This window comes from Pipistrellus hanaki (assembly GCF_964339955.1).
Source record: "Pipistrellus hanaki genome assembly, chromosome: 6".
NCBI classification, from domain to species: Eukaryota; Metazoa; Chordata; class Mammalia; order Chiroptera; family Vespertilionidae; genus Pipistrellus; species Pipistrellus hanaki.
Genome location: NC_140508.1, coordinates 23,719,570 through 23,740,409, shown reverse-complemented (window position 1 = coordinate 23,740,409; position 20,840 = coordinate 23,719,570). Strand labels below are relative to the sequence as shown.

Below are 20,840 nucleotides of genomic sequence, written 5' to 3'. Positions count from 1 at the left end.
TTCTTAGGAGGTGGTTTATTTCATTACTAGCCCTTTACAATTGACTAAATGCCTGGTGATAGAATGTAGTGTGCCAAACTCTGAGGGCCCTGTATAAAAAACGTTTGGAAGATAAATGACTTCGTGAGCATCTAAAATAAAGGCATGAAGAACCCACTTGCTAGGATGAGAAGTACTTCATGGTTCTGGACTCTGCTAGCCATCAAGAGAACGTATCTTGGGGAAAATGTGATGGTATATGTATAATAGTTAATATTTGTTGCTTCAGAAAACACCCCAAAATTCAGTGGCTTAAAAGAACAAATGCATTACCTCTCAGCAGTTTGCAGACTGTCCGAACTGCTCTTCTCTACTCTGGGCTAGCTGGGAGAGTGGGGGGTAGAAGGGGAGGAGGGTGAGGTTGGAGGTCCAGGATGGCTTTATTCACAATTCTGGCACTCCAGCTGGGCAGCTGGGGAGTGAGATGGCTGGGCCTCTCCCCAACTGCTTCCTCACCCTTCAGACTAGCCCCAGGCTCCTCACATGGTAGTGGAAGAGTTCCCTGCAACAAGAGGCCAAGCGCTAATACAGGAGCCCTCTTGCAGCCCCTGTTTGCATCATGTTTGCTGTTTTCCCATTGGCCAAAGCAAGTTTGGTGGGCCGGGCTAAGGTCAGTGTGAGAGCAGAGTAAGCAAAGGGAAGTGCAATCATGAACATCATTTTTTACATAATCTGACAGTTACTGACACCCAATGATTTTGATCCAAGAGCCCAAAACAAGAACATATCTAATGCAGAGGTTCTAATATAAGCATCATGGTAAGTTTAATGCCAAAATCTCAAAGTTCAGGGTGACATTGCCTAAAATCAGCTCTCCGTATTACTGTCACACTGAGGAAAGGTTGCATGAGATTTCTAGATGGTTGGGGCCCTGTTGCTTCCACTGAGTCAAGCAGGACACCTCTTGGCATCATGGGATTGTGTCCTGTGCCTGTACCATCCCACAGGTGACATGGACCCTACCTTTGGGGTATAATAAGCTTTTTCTGTTTAACCCACTTCCCCCCTTCCTATGAACCTAATGACATTATAATCTCTGCTTGTGACTCTGTGGTTGTTCCCTATAATAAACCTGGCATCGTAGGTACATGTAGGTTGTGGTTGAATGTGGTCACATGTGCATATAACCCTTTGCTCCCACTGACAAGAGTGCAGACACATGGTTGTTCTGGGCACCCTCTGGTGTTCCTGGTGAAATTAGCAAGAGATCCCAGACTGCAGAATCTCGGAGGGAGCAGCAGCAGCCTCTACCTCTGTGATGTGTCCCTCCGGAAGCATCCAGTTCTGCTGTCCATGCCTCGTAAGAGAGGGGAGTGAGGAGGAAGGCTAAGGCTGGGGAAGCAGGCCCAGCCCCGTCACACCAAGCAGTCGTTTCAAACATCTGCTTGGCCATGTGGTTGGAAAACCATTTCTTAGAAGAAAATCAAAGTTTGGAAAATTTTGTTTTGGGAAGAGAATAGAAATGAACAGGGGGTCCCTGAGGGCAGGCCATGTGTGAGCAAACGCTCTACTCCGGGTTAGGGAAGAGAACTCATGAATCACACACACACCCCCACCCTAACTCTGCTGAATGGGCTGAGGAGACTCGGGGGCCCTGTGTTTGCCTGAGGAGTGTTCAAAGTGAACGCCATGTAAACAACAGCCTGGGAGGCTGGCACAGGGCCCGCAGTTCAGGTAGAAACATGTGTGGGCTGCATTCTTGCCCGGCCTACATAATAACAATCACCAGGACCTGTTATGAATGGAGAGGACCCCTTCCCTGCAAGGCACATGTCTATACCTCTGTGCTTGGCACCCACAGAGGCCCAAGGCTCTAGAAGCATTTGGCTAACCCAGGAGAAATTACTGCTGAGTGGAGATTCTTCAGAAACAGTCAAGCTTTTGAGATTAAGAGTTTAGCGCTAGAGCCCAAGTGTTCCGTTCTGTCCCCATTATGACCTTAAATAGTCACCCAATCGCTCCAGGGCTCAGTTTCTTATTTTTAAAAAGAAGAATTTACTGTTGATAATACACAAGCCTCTCACAACCTCTCACTATCCAGACCCCCCTACCCTGATCTGCTTCTCCTTTCATGTCATTCACAGACTTCTAATCTGCTGTATAATTTACTCATTTTTTGTTTACTAATTATTGGCTGACTCTTCTCACTAAAATATTAGTTCCACCAGCACAGGGAATCATTGAAAGTTTTGTTTAATGATACACCCTACACACCCAGAATTGTGCCTGGAATGCAATAGGGGCTCAATAGGATGGATGCTGAGCAATGACCTCAAAGAACCATGTAGCTTCACCATTGGTTATCTGTTGTCTACTCCTGTGTAACAAAACATCTCCACATGTCATGGCTGAAAACAGCAGCACTTAATTATTTCTTATGACCCTATGGCTCAAGAGTTCAAGCAGGGCAACACTGGGCAGTCCCTCCACTTCTGAGGGCATCAGCTGCATTCAGCTGTCCATTGCAAGGGGCTGGAAGTTTCATGAAGACTTCATTCACATGTCTAGTGTTTTGGTGGGCCTTCATGTGGCTTCTCTCTTTCCAAGTGGCATCCTATAATTCACAGGTTGAGCCTCAACTGGATTCCACAGAGCAAAAGTCAGGCCTCCTAAGGCCAAAGCTAGCACAGATTCTAGGGGACACAGCCTGCCTCTCTCTCTCTCTCTCTCTCTCTCTCTCTCTCTCTCTCTCTCTCTCTTTCTCTCTCTCTCTCTACTATAAATGTAGGCACAGGGAGGTAAGGAATTAATGGTGGTCATCTACATACCTATCATATTATTTCATGATCCTATGCTCTGCAAATGTATGCATTCTCAATAAGCACTCACTCGGCACCTGTTGGGACTGTCAGGCCTTAGTCATGGGCTGACCACGTCAGTGCCCAAATCCTCAGACAGAGTCACTGCCTGCATGAGGTTCATTCCTAAAATGAACCCTGAAGCTATAAGCCTTTTGACTCCAGCAGGCATCTAGGCCCCTCCAATAGTGACAGTGATGCAGGGGGACTATTGGCAGGCTACTTGTTGGGTGAGTTTGGGGACTCTTTTGATGAGACTGTGACCGTCTCTCTGGCTCCCTTCCAGATTCCACCGATGGGGAGGGCGACTGGAGTCTCTGGTCTGTCTGCAGCGTCACCTGTGGGAATGGCAACCAGAAGCGGACCAGGTCCTGTGGCTACGCGTGCACCGCCACAGAGTCTCGCACATGTGATCGTCCAAACTGCCCAGGTGGGTTTATGCAGGGCGGTGGCTCCAAGTTCAAGTTCAGTCTTGTTCAGACTTAGACAAGAGACGAGTAATGAGCTTCCTGGGTGAAAGATGCTGGAGGTGAAAAATGATTGTGACTGTCAGTAGCAGTAGTTGTCACACTCCAGCCTGTTTTTGTGTGGTCCACACATGTTTAAGGAGACATAAAGAAGAAGGAGGGGAAGAAAAAGAAGTAGAAGAGAAGAAGGATAAAGAGAAGGAAGAGTATGTGACCAAGACCATATGTGACCCACAAAGCATGAAGTATTTACTAGTACTCTCTGACCCTTTACAAAAAGTTTACCAACTTCTGGTCTGTAGTTTTACATTCACGGTGTGTTCCCCACTTCTAAGTAGAATACCAATCTATAATAATAGAAGTGTAATATGCTAATTAGACCAGACAGCCAAACAACTTTCTGGACAAAGCAGGGTCTGCACGGGCCAAGGCAAGCTGCTGTGGCTGCAAGGGCTGAGCCCCTTGCACAAATTCCGTGCATCAGGCCTCTAGACTAAAATAATATCTTATCTTAGGCTCTCCCAAGAAACCACATATTCCAAATAGCTTCATCTCAAAGAAATTCAGGCACAGAAAAGTCAATTTCTGCACCCAGGACTTCCATTTCCTACCCCTCAACTCTGCTCTTAAATTGTAAGGCTGAGATTTGGACTAAAAGAGAAGTGAAAGAGTTCTGGATGATTTGGCTCTGTGCATAGAGCATTGGCCCACAGACTGAAGGGTTCTGGGTTCAATTCCAGTCAAGAACTAGAGAAAGAGGGGGGGAGGGTATCTACCTAGGTTGCAGGCTCAGTTGGGCACATGTGGGAAGCAACCATTCTATGTGTCTCTCTCACATCAATGTTTCTCTCTTTCTCTCCTCTACTGTCTCTAAAAATCAATGGAAAAATATCCTTGGGAGAGGATTAACACACACACACACACACACACACACACACACACATATATATATAAGTAAGTTCAAAGGGCCTCACCCTACAATCAAAGAGAGCCTCTTAAAGGAAATCAATTCATGCCTAATAGGCAGCCAATGATCTCCAATCTGTCTACATCCCACAACTTCTGCCTCTTTGACTGCCTCAGCTTGCACAGGATTCCTGTCTGTAAAGGAAGCCGGGGTGGGGTGGCAGTTTGGAAGGGGAGGAGAGCCAAGAAGTTTGAGGCAAGCTGTGTTCGGTCCCTCCGAGCAAGTAATGACAAGCCAGCTCACTCTTTTTGAAGCATTATCAACAATGCTAAAAGTCTCAGAATAGGAGATAGCTGGTCTTTGGCTACTGCATCCTCAAAATGAGTTAGACAAATATTCAAGGAACAACAACAGCTAACTCTTGCTACTTACTACTTAGTCTAAGTGCCTTCTTTACACATAACTCATTTAATTCCTTCAACTCTGTGTGGTGGGTCTTTATTTCTCCCCATTTTACAGATGTGAAAATAGTTACACAAAGGTTAAGTGGCTTTCCCAAGGTCACACAGCAGGTAATGATTGAACCCAGTCAGTCAGTCCGCCCTTAAGACTGGTATTGACCACTAGACTGGTATTGGCTACTGCCTCTAGTTTTGATATGTGTCCCCCACTGCCCCAAACTCCACTCTGGGACCTAGTGACTGAGTTCCTTAGGACTCAGTCAGGCACATTTGGATCTGATTTCATGCTGCACATGGTATCTGGGGTTTTAATATATTTTATGCTCTGCTACCTGCTTTTTACTGTTTCCTCTGTTGGCAAGTTTTTACCCATGTGTAGTAATGAACACAAAAAAAGGCTTTGTTGAGGTGTAGATGTTTTTTTTTAATTGATGGGTCAGGGGTGGGGACTTTTTCCATATAACTGATGGGAAATGAGCCCTGTCTGTCTTTAGGAATTGAAGACACCTTCAGGACAGCAGCCACTGAAGTGAGTCTGCTTGCTGGAAGCGAGGAATTTAATGCCACCAAACTGTTTGAAGTTGGTAAGATTTTTTATTATTTTTTATTCAAATATTGATTTAGTATTTTGGACATTCCTTTTGCTTTTGCAATGTCATCCTCAGATCCATTTAAATGTTTCCTTTTCCTCATACAGAGTCCAATTCTCCAAGCATATTTCTTGCACAAGGTTGTTTCTTAATCCAGTACTGCCCCCATTTTCTGATATGTGAAATGGTATGAGGAACTAGTGCCTACTTTATAGAGTTGTTGTAGAATTAAATTAGTTCATATTTATAAAGCGTTTAGAACACATCCCTCACACTAGACATCTACGTAAATTTGATGAATAAAAATAAGTCAATGGAAATCCTTTAGGTACATGACTTTTGATGACCTGCCACTCTGGAGGGAAAATACGAGGCCGTTTTCTGGAGCTGCACTGAATTTTGTTTCTGAAGACCCTGCCCTCTGCAGGAGACCCCCACTGACTTTGCACACACACTTCCCAGGGTGGGATCTCTACTCTTTCAGCTACTGCTCAGTGAGGGGCTCGAGCTGGGATTGTAGAACTCAGAGCCAAAAGGAGCCTCAGCACACCCCTGTGGGCAACACCCCACCCGTGTCCTCTCTGTGTTCCCTCCCATTCAATCCTCATCTCACTTCATGAGACAGATGCTGTTACATCTTCAGTTTGGCGATGAAAGAACTGAATCACAGTGAGGGAGGATAGCTTGCTCAAGGTCACAGAGCTACTAAATAGTAGATTCAGGGTTCGATCTTAGGCAGTCCAGCACAAGAGCCCCTGCTTTTCAAGGAGGCCAGGCCTCACTGAGCTCCTGAGAGATGTCCCATCTTGCTTCCTCATTCCACTGAAGAGGACCCTGAGCTCTCCTCCAAGCTGCCCGCCCCCATCCTGGCCACTTGATTTCCACTCATGACACCACCAGCCTCCCAGGCACCTGGGTCGGAGCTGATGAGTCATCTTGAATGTCCTCCTCCCATTACCCCTAAGCCCGCCAAGACCTAGCAGCCTTCTTTCTCTGTTAGTCACACTTGCTGTTCCCTCCCTGACTCTTACAATTGATATCAGCACTGAATATATCTTCTGACTGTACAGCTCAATTAGCTCACTGTGACTCAAAAACCTTCAGAGCAGGGGTCCTCAAACTTTTTAAAGTGGGGGCCAGATCACAGTCCCTCAGAGAGCTGGAGGGCCGGACTATATGAACTACTAATCCCTACTGTAACACCTTGGCTGCACTCACTGCCCAAAAAACCTGGCGGGCAGGATCAGACTCCCCTGGGGGCTGCATGTGGCCCGCGGGCCGTAGTTTGAAGACCCCTGCTTCAGAGGCTCAGGGGGTAAGCATTGACCCAGGAACCACTAGATCACTGGTTCCAAACCCAGTAGGACACATGCCTGAGTTGTAGGCTTGATTCCCAGCAGGGGGCATGCAAGAGGCAACTGATCGGTGATGTTTTTCATTAATGTTTCTACTCTCTATTCCTCTCCTTTCCTCTCTCTCTAAAAAATGAAATATAAACATAGGTTGTTTTTTTTAAAATCTTCAATGGTTATCTGGTGCCCTCTGAACAAGCCTCACCTGCATTGAAGACGACCATGATCTGATACACCTGCTTCCCCATAACCTTCATTGAAATTGACTGTGTTCCTTATAGCCAAATTGCCCACCAGACTTTTTTCTGCTCAGCCTTAGTTTGCACAAGTGGTCACTCTTTGTTCACTCAACCAGTTGTTCCGATAGACTCTGGAATAGAGCAATGCAGGACCAGCATAAACATACCTTTTGGTTTTTTAAACCAGGAAGCCATATTAATATGTGGAACCACCTGTTTTAACTGTTAGCGATTAATTCACTATTTTTCATACTGCAAAGGCCAAACACAACTATGGGGGTGGGTTCAGGCTCCAGCCTTAGAGGTAAGGGGGCCTCTGACCTAAAATCTGGGACCACAGGCCAGCCACTTCCCTTTAGAGCACATGTGTCAAACACAAGGCCCGCGGGCCAAATCCAGCCCGCCAGGCCTTGCAATGTGGCCCGCACCGCGCTGTCATCACTGCACTCCGCTGTCAGTTTATGACATTGTCAGTTTATGACTGTTCAGTAAACCATTCGGCCCGCGATTTAGGCTGGATTTTAGATTTTGGCCCCTTCTCTGATTGAGTTCGACACCCCTACTTTAGAGGCATCTTTTCATATGGATTTGCATACAGTAATTGTCGCCATTTAAGGTTAAGAGGTTAGGGCAGTAGATCTAGTTTTAATTGGTCAGTGATTGGCAGAAAAACAACTCATTCCTACAAATGTTACTTATAAGCATGTTCTACCCTATCGCCATGAATTGAAAGAGGAGATTTAAAATGGCCCTCTGAATTATTGTTAATTTTCTTATGGGTGATAATGGGGTATGGTTAGCCCCATATCCCAATATCCTCCTTTTGTATTTGTACTTTTTGTAGATACCTACTAAAACTTAGACTTAGGGATAATGTCATATGTTTCAAAAAATATTTAAAAATATTTAAAAATATAAACCATATACAGTACAATGATGATTAAATCTAATAACAATGTACAAGTGGTCAAGTTCAAACTTCCCAAGTTAAAGGGAGGTGAGCTAGAACCCGTGGTTCCAGGGGCTGCAGGGTTTGGCTGGTGGCGGGGAGACGGGGTCGCGGGACGGGTGGTAGATGGCAATGTCACCTGCTGTCTGCTTTGCATGTGGTGAGAGGGTTTCTCTGTGGCCTTTTTCAGACACGGACAGCTGTGAGCGATGGATGAGCTGCAAGAGCGAGTTCTTGAAGAAGTACATGCATAAGGTCCTCAATGACCTGCCCAGCTGCCCCTGCTCCTACCCCACCGAGGTGGCCTACAGCACCGCGGACATCTTCGACCGCGTCAAGCGCAAGGACTTCCGCTGGAAGGACGCCAGCGGGCCCAAGGAGAAGCTGGAGATCTACAAGCCCAGCGCCCGCTACTGCATCCGCTCCATGCTGTCCCTGGAGAGCACCACGCTGGCCGCCCAGCACTGCTGCTACGGCGACAACATGCAGCTCATCACCAGGGGCAAAGGGGCGGGGACCCCCAACCTCATCAGCACCGAGTTCTCGGCCGAGCTGCACTACAAGGTGGACGTCCTGCCCTGGATCCTCTGCAAGGGCGACTGGAGCAGGTACAACGAAGCCCGGCCTCCCAACAACGGGCAGAAGTGCACCGAGAGCCCCTCGGACGAAGATTACATCAAGCAGTTCCAGGAGGCCAGGGAGTATTAGAGAGAGGCCACCACCGGGATGGAGGACACACACGCGCTGCACTGACCTGCGACCGGGAGCACCGTCCCTCTTGGCCGCCTTCGTGTGTGTTGGCACGGACCACATGCGTATGTCTTCTAAGTCACGCTAGGGATGTGCGCCAGGCCCGGGGTTTGCCATCGGAAGCCACCCTTGCCATCGAAGATGCCCACAGACCTCCGTGCAGCTCCTCCTGATGGTGGTGTGGGGATGAGGGCGGAGAAGCCAGGAGAACCTGGAAGCCACAGTGATTCAGTTCACACCCCCAGATCCAGGGTTTCCTAGCGAAGCAGAGGGAAGGAAAGAGACTGGAGTTTGTAAACATTATAAGTTTTTATCTATAACTTATTTAATATGAATGTGACTTAAGCATAACCTTTTCTCTGGAGTTGTCAGCGGGAGACTGTTTTATCGCTTCTGGGAGCGTGCAAGACAGGGCTTGGGGAGGTGGAGGAGAAAGGGAATGTGTGATGATGTCTTTAAAAATAACTCAATAGAAATATATCCAAACAAGAAAACACCCACCTTAAACCAAATATTATTTAGTCATGAGGCACCTTGCTGAAGTCTCAGTGTCCAAAATGTCCTTGCCTAACTAAGAAAGGGGGTGGGGGTGTCGGGCAAATGGATGTTTTAGGCAAAAATCTGAGGCCTGGTTTTAAATAGGTTTTTAAAATAAAAGGCCAATATTAGCCTAATGCTTTGATTCTAATAAAAGGCTTCAGAATGGCAGAACTCCTGCTCATGCCTTAGTAAGTCCAGAAGGCTGCAGGAAAGTCAGATATAAAAACAGGGAATAGCACTTTTTTCAATGATAAGAAAGCAAGATAAGTGGGAAAATAACATTGGACCCCATGTCATCTATTTCATGTTAATACCATCTTAACATTTTTTCCCTTCACCAATATATTCACAGTAAATAAATATAAAAAGAGGAGGAGAACTCAAGTCTAGGAAATCCTAATTTTTTTATGTTTTAAGTGGGAAAATAACTACATTATTTTTGTAAAGTATTTATTGAGTCATTGAGTCTAGTGCATCAAGCAGTTGTAATTTGACCTGGTTCTGTGGTGTGGAACTTAGGGCAAATAAAGAGTTGGTTATTATGCAATCTTTACTTGCAAAACTCCAGGAAAAGAGAATATATAATAAAATCATAATAAAATGTGTTACCTACAGTAAATGTGTTACTGGCAAATATTTATGATGCAAATACCATGAAGAGCTCTGATGAAGCAGGGCTGTGAGGCAAGGGCGAGAAAGGTTCAAGCCAAGTGGGAATAAAAGACTCATTGATTGGCGTGGTGGTGGGTGGTGTAAGTCTTAGCATCTTTGGCACCAAGAACGTCAGTTCAGCCCCAGGAGGATGAAGCTCACTGACACAGGTACAGCATTTTGTCCACCCAGAGGTAGAAAGAGCTATGAAGACCAAGCCAGAGCAAAGGCTTAAAACAGCCCAACTGAGTGGGGCTGCTTCCAAACAAAATCTGCAATTATGGTGATAAGTAGAACTACTCATAATGCAAATCATTCTTTTTCCAGATGACAAAAGCAAAGCTGACATAAAATAAACCACATAAGACCCTTCTTTCACATCCTAGCCCAATGCTCTTCATACTACATCAAATATTTAGTGTCCTCATATTCCTGGTGTCTTTGGTATTCCAAGTGATCCTACCCTTAGGTTTGCCTAATAAATTCTTGTTCTCATGGAAAATCTCTTATCAGTCTTTTACACTTTAGAATGAATTATTCATGTATTGCCCACTCTCAGTATGTTTATATTTGAGGCTTATTTCCAATTATGAAATGAGAAGCCTATTCACATCCGGAGGAATTTTAAGCAACTGAATCAGTAGGAAGAGAATCAATAGATCTATATATCAGGGAAGCAGATTTGGTTTCTAATACTAGGTAAGCTATTTTTGCAAAGAGAGATCATTGCAGTGAAATGTATTACCTTTGAGGTGGTGAGTTCTCTGTAGGACAGGTATTCCATTAAAAGGTGGAGATGAAACACATGAGAACTTCAACTGAGTGAAGAGGAGAGATAAAAATGTATATCAATAACTCCCTCTAATATGTGTTCTATTAACAGTCAGTGCAAGGTATGATGGGAAATAGAAGCAGGAATCTGAGAAGTACCTGTTGGGTCTGATGGAGAATTGTTATTTCATAAAGCAACAAAAGGGGAGGATGAAGTGACTGCATTTTTGAGTAAAAAAACAAACAAAAAACACCAAAAAACAAAACAAAACAAAACAAAAAAACCACTGTATGGTCCAATACAAGCAACTAGGAAAGAGTGTGGTGTTTCCTGAAGGCTAGGATGTTTCGAGTAATGAGCAGAGAAACAAGAGTGACAAGTTATAGATCCATGGCACAAGTGTTCAGGTTAAGGATTTAGAATGGAAGATTAAAGGTACCAGAGCTCTTCCCTCCTACAGTGAGGACAACTGAGTTGAGTAATGGTTCCAATGAGCAATTTTGATTCAGCCCTTGTTGATCTAATTAACTGAGAGCTGGAAGATAGGCTAAATTGGGAGCAGGGGAGAGGTACTGGGCTCTTTGCCTTCTGAGAACACACCTGGCATTTTGTACCTCATGAGAATAGTTTCACACCTCTGGAAATTTGCTAAACTATAATCTTCCTCTATCAGAATAAGCTAGTTTTCATTCCCAAAGCTCTAGGAGGCCAATGAGTGATATACAGGGTCCCAAACCAGCCCCAGGGTAAACCCCAAGTAATTAATTCCCTCATGGGAAGTTTGTCAGCAGCAGAATAGGCTCTCTGCACCCTCCCCTGTAGCACCTGGAACTGTGACCCCACAGCCACTGCTCTCATCAAATGCTGTGCTCCTTTACCTCTCCCTGCAGAAAGTCCCATTTCTAGTAATCCACTGGGCCTCTTGGGTGCCACTTGTGAGCAAACCTATAGTGGCAAACAGAGATGCCCAAGGCCCTCTAGTGGCTACATGTGGGAAGGCCGAGGGAGAGGCTGGGTAGGTGCTGAGCTTTCTCTTCAGCTGGGGTGGGCCATGATTATAGCCTCCCAAGAGTTTCTGTCTTCATAGCTCAGTGGCCAGGAGGGCGGAGTTCTCCATCCTAAGCCGGGGGATCAAAGAATAACTACTATACCAGCCACTCTTCCTGAGCACACACTTTGTACTTCTGTGCTAATCACTTTACATGGGAGGCAGGCATATTAAATCCATTGTACAGAAGCCCAACAAAGCTAGTGAACTGGTCCAAGGTACTAACACCCCCACTGGTTGAAACCAGTTCTATCTAATCACCAAACCCACGTTCCTAACCGAAACCCCTTGTTCTACTCTCTTCCTAACTCTTCCCAAGACTCACAGGGTTAGTTGGTTGGTTGGTTGGTCTGCTTGTTATTTGTTTTGCTCCCACTTACACTGCCTTTGCTCAAATTGTTCAAATTTTCCAAGTATCCCTGCACCATTGTAGTATCTCACATTGGAGACAGAAAACCTGGCTTAATTTCTACATATCTGCTTTGTTCTCTCATTATACAAGAGAACTTTTGATCCTGTAGCTGAGTCCTAGCTTAGATTCGGTAGGTAGCAGAGCTCCAAGACAAGAACAGAGACTGTCTGTTTCCCCCACTGCACATAAACCTTCACTGTTGCCTATTGAGTAGACCTCATGGGTTGGTGCTATGCCTCAGCTTTCCTATAACCCCAGCTCCTAGCACTGCACCTGGCAGACGTTATCAGGCAATGTGCCAAGGGTGTAAGAGTTTGAGGGTTGAATCAAACAGCCTGGTTTCCAGTCCTTGCTCCCTTACTTGCCTGCTGGGTACCAGGGTATAAGTTAATCAATCTCTAGGCATTTCAGTGTCCTCATACAGTTGTTGTGAGGATGAACTAAGATAAGAGACAAGAAGTCCTAGAACAAGGCCTGTAATGTACCATCTCAGTGAAGGTTGGGCATTGATAGAGAATGACTAGACAACAATTATTGAGCATCTCCTAGTTGCCATGCATTGTACCAGAGACCAAAGATACAACACTGTACAAAGTCAAGTCTTCCTGTTGGAGGATAGACAGCCAATAAATAAATACATAATCTGAGAAAATGGCAAATGATATAAAGAAAAATAAACTATTTGATCACATGTGTATGTTGCATTAAATTTAAAGTAATGCTAGTTACTGTAGTAGATAATCCTTAAAATCACAGTGGCTTACCACAATAAAAATCCAAAGAGTATGTTTCTGGTCCAGTGGCTCTCCTCTAAGTGACAATCCAGGAACCAAGGCATCTTCCATATTGTGGCTTAGCCATCTACAAGTGTGACTCTCTAGGGTACCCTGGGGGTCATCTCTATTCTAGCCTGCTCGGAGGACAAAGAGCAGGTAGAATATGCATAAGGGATTGCATAGGTCAGGTAAGTAAATATTATACATCACTCCCATTCAATTGACACATATCTGTCCACTGAGCTCCTCTGCAAAGAAGACTGAGAAATGGAGTCTAGTTGGAGGCCAAGAAAGCAGAGATGGGCTGTGTGAGTACCCAGCCAGTCTCCACTGCAGAGGTAGACCTCCCACTACCTGATTACACAAGGCCAGAATGAAAGCTAGTGGAAAGGGCTTTAAATGGTCCAAAGTTGGTGACTAAAGAGAGAGCTCCTTCTCATCCCATCAGCACCTTCTACTTGGTATTATAGAGCTAAACCAGACCTCAATTTACTATCGATAAATTAGATAAGACCACCCATCCTACCTGCTCATTGGCAGGTGCTTTTGATGTCCTTCACATCTGCTTGGCACTTGCCATAACTGTGTATACCAGCCCAACTTTCAATTGGAAGCTTCTGCAAGCCTTATCTCGTGGCTTACTCTAGCCAGTGGGGCCCACTCAGCCTGCACAGGCGCAGACTGAGATGCAGGTGCCTCCCAGGAAAACTTAACATTGACAAGCAGAAACTTGGAAGATCAAAGCCCAGATCCCTCACCCCTCAAGTGGGGCCAGTCTCAAGCACACTGTATACCATTCCCAGAGCTCCCAGGGGGACTGAGCTCCAGTTGTCCATGGTGGTCACCTGCTTGTTTAAACACCATTTATTGACTTTCTTCCCATCTTTGTCTTGCATTTACAATTCCCTACTCTTGCTCACTGGAATCATCTCCCAAACACAGACATCACTTTATCCTTTAATACTCACTAGGCACTATTTAGATATAATCTTATTATTAGTGTCATTATGCTAATGTGGAGATGAGGTTATGCTGGTGATTGCTCTACCAAAAAAAGAAACTTGAATCTCATTCTGAGCAGAGACAAGAGCTCTACTAAGTTTCAATACCATTGAGTTATTACCAAAAAATAAACTCCTAATTTTTATGATTAGATGCAACAGAGAAGAATAACTCTGCAAAATACCTCTAAAAGCTCCTGAACATCTTTTCTTAATTTTTGAGTTCATCTCCTTGCTGGCTATAGACCAGTCCTACTCTGTGAACCACACTTTGAGCCACGGTGAGCAACACCCCTGTGAGCAATGATTCTGGCCTAATGTTCAAAAAGTCTCGCAAAAGCTCCTCAGGAAGTATGTGTGGTGAGGAGAGAGGATGGGGTTTTCTCTTTGTCATCCATTTACAATTTCCAATGGAAAAATGTGTGGGTTGTCACCATTATGCCTGCATAATTTCAGACTAATTAAAGGCTTGCCTCAGTAATTACTGGGTGGGTATATACAGAAACATATATCCTTGTATACAGATACTGAATACAGTAGTGTAAATTAGGACAGAAATCTTACAGCCAGTGTTTTTCTGAAGCTTAGTATTGATTTACCCTATGGGATTAGAAGAGAGACATTTTCCTCAATCAGAAGGTAAGACCTTTCAGAAACAAATTTATGGGACTAGCAAATCATTATTTTTAATTCTCCCCTGAGGGTGTGCTTTTATTGATTTATTATTATTATTATTATTTGTAGACACAGAGAAACATCAATGTGAGAGAGAAACATCAATCAATTACCTCATGTGCATGCCCCGACCAGAAATAGAACCCACAACCAAGGTATGTGCCCTAAGCAGGAATCGAACCCACAGACTTTTAGTGTATGGGATGATACTACGACCAACTAAGCCACCCAGCCAGGGTGGGGCTAGCAACTTTGTTGAACCCCAGCAGAAGAACAAAGATTAGATACAGATTTTTTTTTTTTAGATCACTGTGTAAAGATTTGGAAAGCCAACACATAAAGACCAGTGCCTTGCCTGTAATGGCAAAAATAACATCATCCTTAACCATTTTAACAGCAGGGGAATTGGGGGGTTAGAAGGGGGTGCATGGTTGAGACACAGCTGCAATAGCAAAGCTGGATATGTGTTTTATGACTTTGCTAATTTTCTATCTGTTCTGGGAGTAATAAATGTGCCCTTATAGATATTCATGATTGCCCTCAAATTGGGGGGGGGGGGGGAAATCTTTTAAATGACATAGAAAAGCCTTTCATTCTTGGAGCATGTAATTCATGGATGATTTTCAAAATGTCATGTTTGAATTAGGAAAGAAACATTTCTTGAATTAGCCAATTGCTTCGAGGATATGACTCAAAGGATATAAAAAATTCAAGCCTGACTTTTAAAAAATAAAAGAGATTTTTTTTTAATGTGGCTAAGTTTACTTTTCATAAAGGTCATGGCCAAATATTTTATAGGCCGTGAAAGAGAACAGTCTAAATGCAGTATACCTTTAATTCCTTAGTGAAAGGGAATGGTAGCAGATCTTAATAAGTACCGATTTAAAATGACACCATAGACATGCAGTTTCACTCAGTCTATCTGTGCTCTGCTTTATTCCCCTCCCACCACCACCTTTGGAGAGCTCAGCATAGGGAGGAGAAAAGCAAAAAAAATAAATAAATAAATTATAAAAGAAGAGAAGCCTGGATCTAATACTCTTTGGTTATGCTGTCAGCATAACTAAAGTGAAGTCTTTATAAAGAGGAGGCTGAAGAGACCTATACCACTGAGGCACCTATTCCCAGGAGCCTCCAATCCACCCTACCACCCTCTCTTCCCCCCCCCCTCCCCCTGTTCCCCCCCACCACCACCACCACCACCAGGGATGGCAAGACCAGGAACTGATCTCCAATGGAATCCCAACTCAGAACCACATGACCATGATTCTTCCAGTCAAATGAAAACAAGGACTCTGTGCTGATTGCTATAAAAGGCAGAACTTTCTGTCAAGAATGTTTTAGGATCTTCACCTGGGGATTCTACTGGTGGAGGCCAAGGCCACCTGCTCCATGTCTCAGAAAAAAGTCTACCACTGAGCCATTCTTCAGTGCTCCTTCTTGTAGTTACAGGATGTTATAAAGAGGGGGAAAGGGAAGACAGCAGGGATCCAGTTCTGGAAGATCAAGTCTGGTTCACACCCCTTCTCCACAGCAAGTGCATAAATCTAAGGCTTGAGATAAAAGTGCAGACTGACTTTCTGTTCCCTCTTCTTTGATATTCCATCTCCCCATTCCCTTTGCCACCCAATTGACCATCTTGTAGCCATTCTTTGGACCAATTTTTTTTTTTAAATACTCTTGGAACATTTTATTGGTGAATAATATGTGTGTGTTTTTTTTTTAAATGCATGTGTCATAAGTGTGCAGCTCAATGAATTTTCACAAAGTGAGCACATCCATGTAACCAAAACTTATGACCAAGGTCAAGAAATAGAACATAAGGTCACAAGGGGCTCTCTGGGGTGATAAAAATGATCCATATCTTGATTATGGTGGTAAATACACAACTGTATGTATTTGTTAAAAATCTTTGAATTGTACACTTAAAATTGAATTCCATCATATGTTCATTTTACCTCAATACAAGATAAGTAAGACATTACCAACACTCCTGTGCCCCCTTTCACTCAATAACTATTTCCCACAAAAGTATCATGATTTTTAAAAATATGTTTTTATTGATTTCAGGGAAAGGAAAAGAGAGAGAGAGATAAAACATCAATGATGAGAGAGAACCATCCATCAGCTGCCTCCTGCACACCCTCTACTGAGGATCGAGCCTGCAACCCAGACATGTGCCCTCGCTGGGAATCAAACAGTGACTTCCTGGTTCATGGGTCAACACTCAATCATTGAGCCACACTGGCTAGACAAAAGTATCATGATTTTTAGGCTAGGTTCTTTCTGCTTTATTTTGAATTTCAAGTTAATGGAGTCATACCACATATACTCCTTGAGGTCTGGCTTCTTTTGCTCAACATCACATTGTGTGGGTCTTCCATACCCCTGTTTGCAGATATAGGTCATTCAGCCTCTTCACTGTCCAGTATTGCACTTTTCTACTTAACTCTTCTAATAGGCAGGCATTTGGGTGGTTGCCATTTTGGAGCTTTTATACATGTGCTGCTGTGAACAGTCCAGGTGTCTTTTAGTTCCCATATGCACACACCTCTATTGGAAGTGGAGTTAACAGGTCATAGGGCATGCACAACTTTAGTAGACACTGCTCAAAAATCTTCTAAAATTATTACATTGGTTGACATCTAGGAGTTTTTGAAGGTTCTGATTCTCTTAGTCTTCCCTAACCACTCTATTCTTTGATCTCTTCATTCTTTAGATTTAAGCCACCACATGTGTACTGAGCACTTACTAGGTGCGTGTCACCATTTACCCTGCTGGACACACAGAAAAGAATTCTACAGTTGCTATAATACCTACAGGAAAAAGACCATTGCAAGTTAAATTCATTCTCATTCCCCTACACACACACAGGAGAGATAGGTTATGATTGATGATAGATGGATAGATAGATAGAATAGATAGATAGATAATAGATAGATAGATAGATGATTGAAAAATAGAGAGACAGAGAGAGAGAGAAACCCCTGGAGGGGTATGGCATCCTGTCATCCCTGGGCCTGATGCAGCAGGGCCCCTGGCACACAGTATGGCTGGAGTCTGGTTAAAGAAATGGGCTCTCTGACCAGCCTGTGTCCCACAGAGACTGTGCAGGCTCTGCAGTGAGCAGGAAGTCTCTTCGGTGCTGAGGGAAGAAAGCATGGGCAGTTCTGAAAAGTTGCCTAAGAACAGAATCTGCCAAGCCTGTTCTAGGAGGTGGCCTGGACTCCAAGGTCTGGGGCGGGAGCAGCAGATGAAGCTTGAGGGAAAGGCCCAGCTCCTCTCCCTGTGGCACCATTTTCCATGCCCTGCAGTGAGGGCCCCACTCCACCCCCAGCACTGAGGAGGGGCTCAGGGGCACTAGAAAAGCACGGAATGTTTTTGTTTGTTTGTTTGTTTGTTTGTTTGTTTGTTTGTTTTACCAGAACCTAAGACTCAAATCCATGGGAAAAAATGGTAGAGCATGCATTAAGCAAATATATTTCCCAAATTCTGAGAGAGTTCATACTGCTGTGTGGAATACTTACACTAGCTTTGTGTTTGAGGAGGCTTTTTAACCCTAAAAGCAGTGGCAGCAGCATCCTGTGTTTGCAAACCCAAGAGCAAAACTTGGAGATAGATGAGGCTCAAAACAGGAGAACTTAACAAGTTAACTTAAAGAGAAAAGAAACATACTGGACAGACATTAGGTACTTTACAAAGATTCAGATAAAATTCAGAATAAAACCACATCACCTATTATTTCAGAAGGATGCTGTATCAATTCGCATTAGGTTTAACTACATTCGGTTAGAGAAAAGCATGATAACCATGGCTTAAGAAAGATAGACGTTCATTACTCTCTTGTGAAAAACAAGCCTGCAAGAGATAATGCCTGGTCAATATGGGATCCAGGTTCCTTTAATCTCTCTGCTCCACATTTCCGTTCAAGCCATTTTCAGTTCCTGGTCTAAGATGACGGCCAATGCTCCAGCCATCACATCATCACATTCATATCCTAGTCAGCAAAAAAGAAAAAAGCAAGGAATGAAAAGGGGCTTTTCAGAAGTTGCAGACACCACTTCTCTTTGCATCCCATGGACCCAAACTTAGTCATGTGGCCACACCCAGTTTTTAACAGATGATAAAATATATTACTTTATCTGAGGCAGCCAGGTGCCTCAGCTAACAAATAATGATTTTGTGGCAAATAAAGAAGATACCGAAGAGAAAATTAGTAGTTTCTCCCACAGGTGTCTAACCCACGTGAATCCTGACTATGACAATTGTAGGCAAAATCCTTGTGTCCAGTGTGGGCAGAGCAGGTAAGAAGTCCCTCTGTGGCTCACTGCCCAGAGTAGGGCTTTTCCTTTCGGGTGAGCAATGATTGCTACTTGGGTCCAAGGAGGGAAAGGCTGTGTTCCAGGACCTTGCCCACAGCATCGAAAACCCTCCCTGCATTGCAGTGTAAACGTACCTCTTGGCCTCTTGGTCCAGGCCTGCTGCCTGGCCGCCTCAGCTTCCACACAGGGCCCTGGTGTGTTTCAGGCACCATTCACCCCAGCATCTATCTCAGGCCTGGCACACACAGTGAGCGCTCAAAGATATGTTTGTAAAACAGGTGAATAAACCGCTACATTCACCTGCCTTTCTCGTGTGTGTGTAAACATTTTTTAAATATTACTGAATTCATAAATTTATAACTTCTTTCCATGTGTATTTTCTTAGTGATTTTCTAAGTGTGTGTGTGCATCAAGTTGTGGGGGGTTGGCAGGCAACAGCATCAGATTCTTGGGCTATTCTGCCTGGGTTTGAATCCTTAATCTGCCACTTGCTCGCTGTGTGACCTTGAGAAAGATACTTAACTTCTCTGTGTCTTGGTTTCCTCGTTTGTAATATATGATTATCAAATGGTGTACTTTTGCTCCGAGAGGGTGTCATGAAAATTTAATGAATTAACAATGACATTTTGTAAATTGTGTGTGTATCACTTTGAACAGTGGTCAGCACAGAGGCTTAAGTAAAATAAAACATTTGCAAAATCTCATTTTTGTAATGTCATAAAGAGATTCTCCTCCCGAACAAAGCTAGAAAGCTGTGGCCTGGCCTCGAGGATTTTCAATTTGGCAACTCTTCAGGTTTAAGCATTTCTTAAAATGACCACACTCCCAAGAGCAAGTCAGCTCCTCATCACCAAAGACAGTTTCTGGTAAGTCTCCTGGGTGTCCCATCTAGGTTAGAGTTTCAGTGGCTCTAGGAAAAGAGAATCTCCCCCCCCCCCCCCACACACACACACCTCACCCCCCATTGTCTCCACTGATGAGCCTAGGCAGGGACTCACTATATTTCTCGCTCCAAACTCTCCACCTGCCGACAACTCTACTCATAGCATCCCAGCCGCTGACCATGTTGCAAGCAGAGACCAATTCCCTTTGATGCCCAAGACCAGACGAGGTCCATATGAGCCTCTCAAACAAAGCCTCCACTTTGTTTCTAAACAACTTAAGAAGAATTAAAGGGGAAATAAGAACCTTATTTTCTCAGGCTCCTTTGCCTGCTCACACAGAGAGAAAAACCCAAGGCCCAGCGAAGGACCCAAAGAGACAGGGAGAGGCAGACTTTGGGAAGGAGACAGGAGCCCGGAATGCAGAATGGCTGCAAAGCTTTGAATACTTCCTAAATGGTGGGGGTGGGGGATCCGTGATCTTTATCTAATCAGACAGTCTACCCAGGAAGTCCCTGAGATCAAAGCAAGGGGCTTTTTATTTAGCCCTGTGTCAACTTAAAAACAGCCCTGGCAAAGCCACAGATCTGGACAAGCTCACACCTCTCCCCACCCCCATGGCCCTGACCTGTCTCTCCCATCTGAACCCCCTTAACATTCCATTTGGAATAAAACCCTGGGATGAAAAGAGTCCCCGGGATTACTGTAGGAAGAGACAACATATGACAGAGCAAGGCAGGAAACTTGGCAAAGCCCGTTTTTTGCTGACATCCTAGAACAGCTAGGTGTACGCTCTGGGATGGGCGCCACCATCTTCATGTCTCTGAGTAGATGCCTCATCACCAACTATTCCCCAGGACCAAAGGAGTCCCCAGGGGGAAGGTACACAAACACCTGCCATAAGCTTTTTCCCGCAACCTGCCAGGCATTGTATCGAACAATTCGGAGCAAAAGCAGGCAGTATGAGGGAGCAACTGGACCGTGATGTGACATGATGAGAGACAGAGACCAAGAAAGCAAAGATATAGTCCCTGGATCATCTTGGGCTTAAAGAATGGGATGGTGAGAAGAGATGGGGGGTGTGCATATAAAGCAGGAGAAACACAAAGGCTGTCCTGTTGAAGAAAAGACAGGTGCTGAAGGAACTGGGGACTGGTTCAAGAAAAGGAGGTCACTCTTTGGAAATTCAGTGGCTCAAGGGTCTCAAGGC

General features: G+C 44.4%; 1 protein-coding gene across 1 annotated transcript in view; it reads left to right on the top strand.

The window, feature by feature from the left end:
• Nucleotides 1-8,873, top strand: part of ISM1 (isthmin 1) — a 70,154-nt gene extending 61,281 nt beyond the window's left edge. The window contains exons 4-6 of the mRNA XM_084887642.1: nucleotides 3,124-3,267; nucleotides 5,167-5,256; nucleotides 7,993-8,873. Coding sequence (XP_084743768.1) covers nucleotides 3,124-3,267; nucleotides 5,167-5,256; nucleotides 7,993-8,510 — 752 coding nt within the window. The 3' untranslated portion in view covers nucleotides 8,511-8,873. The remainder of the gene's footprint in view (nucleotides 1-3,123; nucleotides 3,268-5,166; nucleotides 5,257-7,992) is intronic.
• Nucleotides 8,874-20,840: the final 11,967 nt, after the last annotated feature.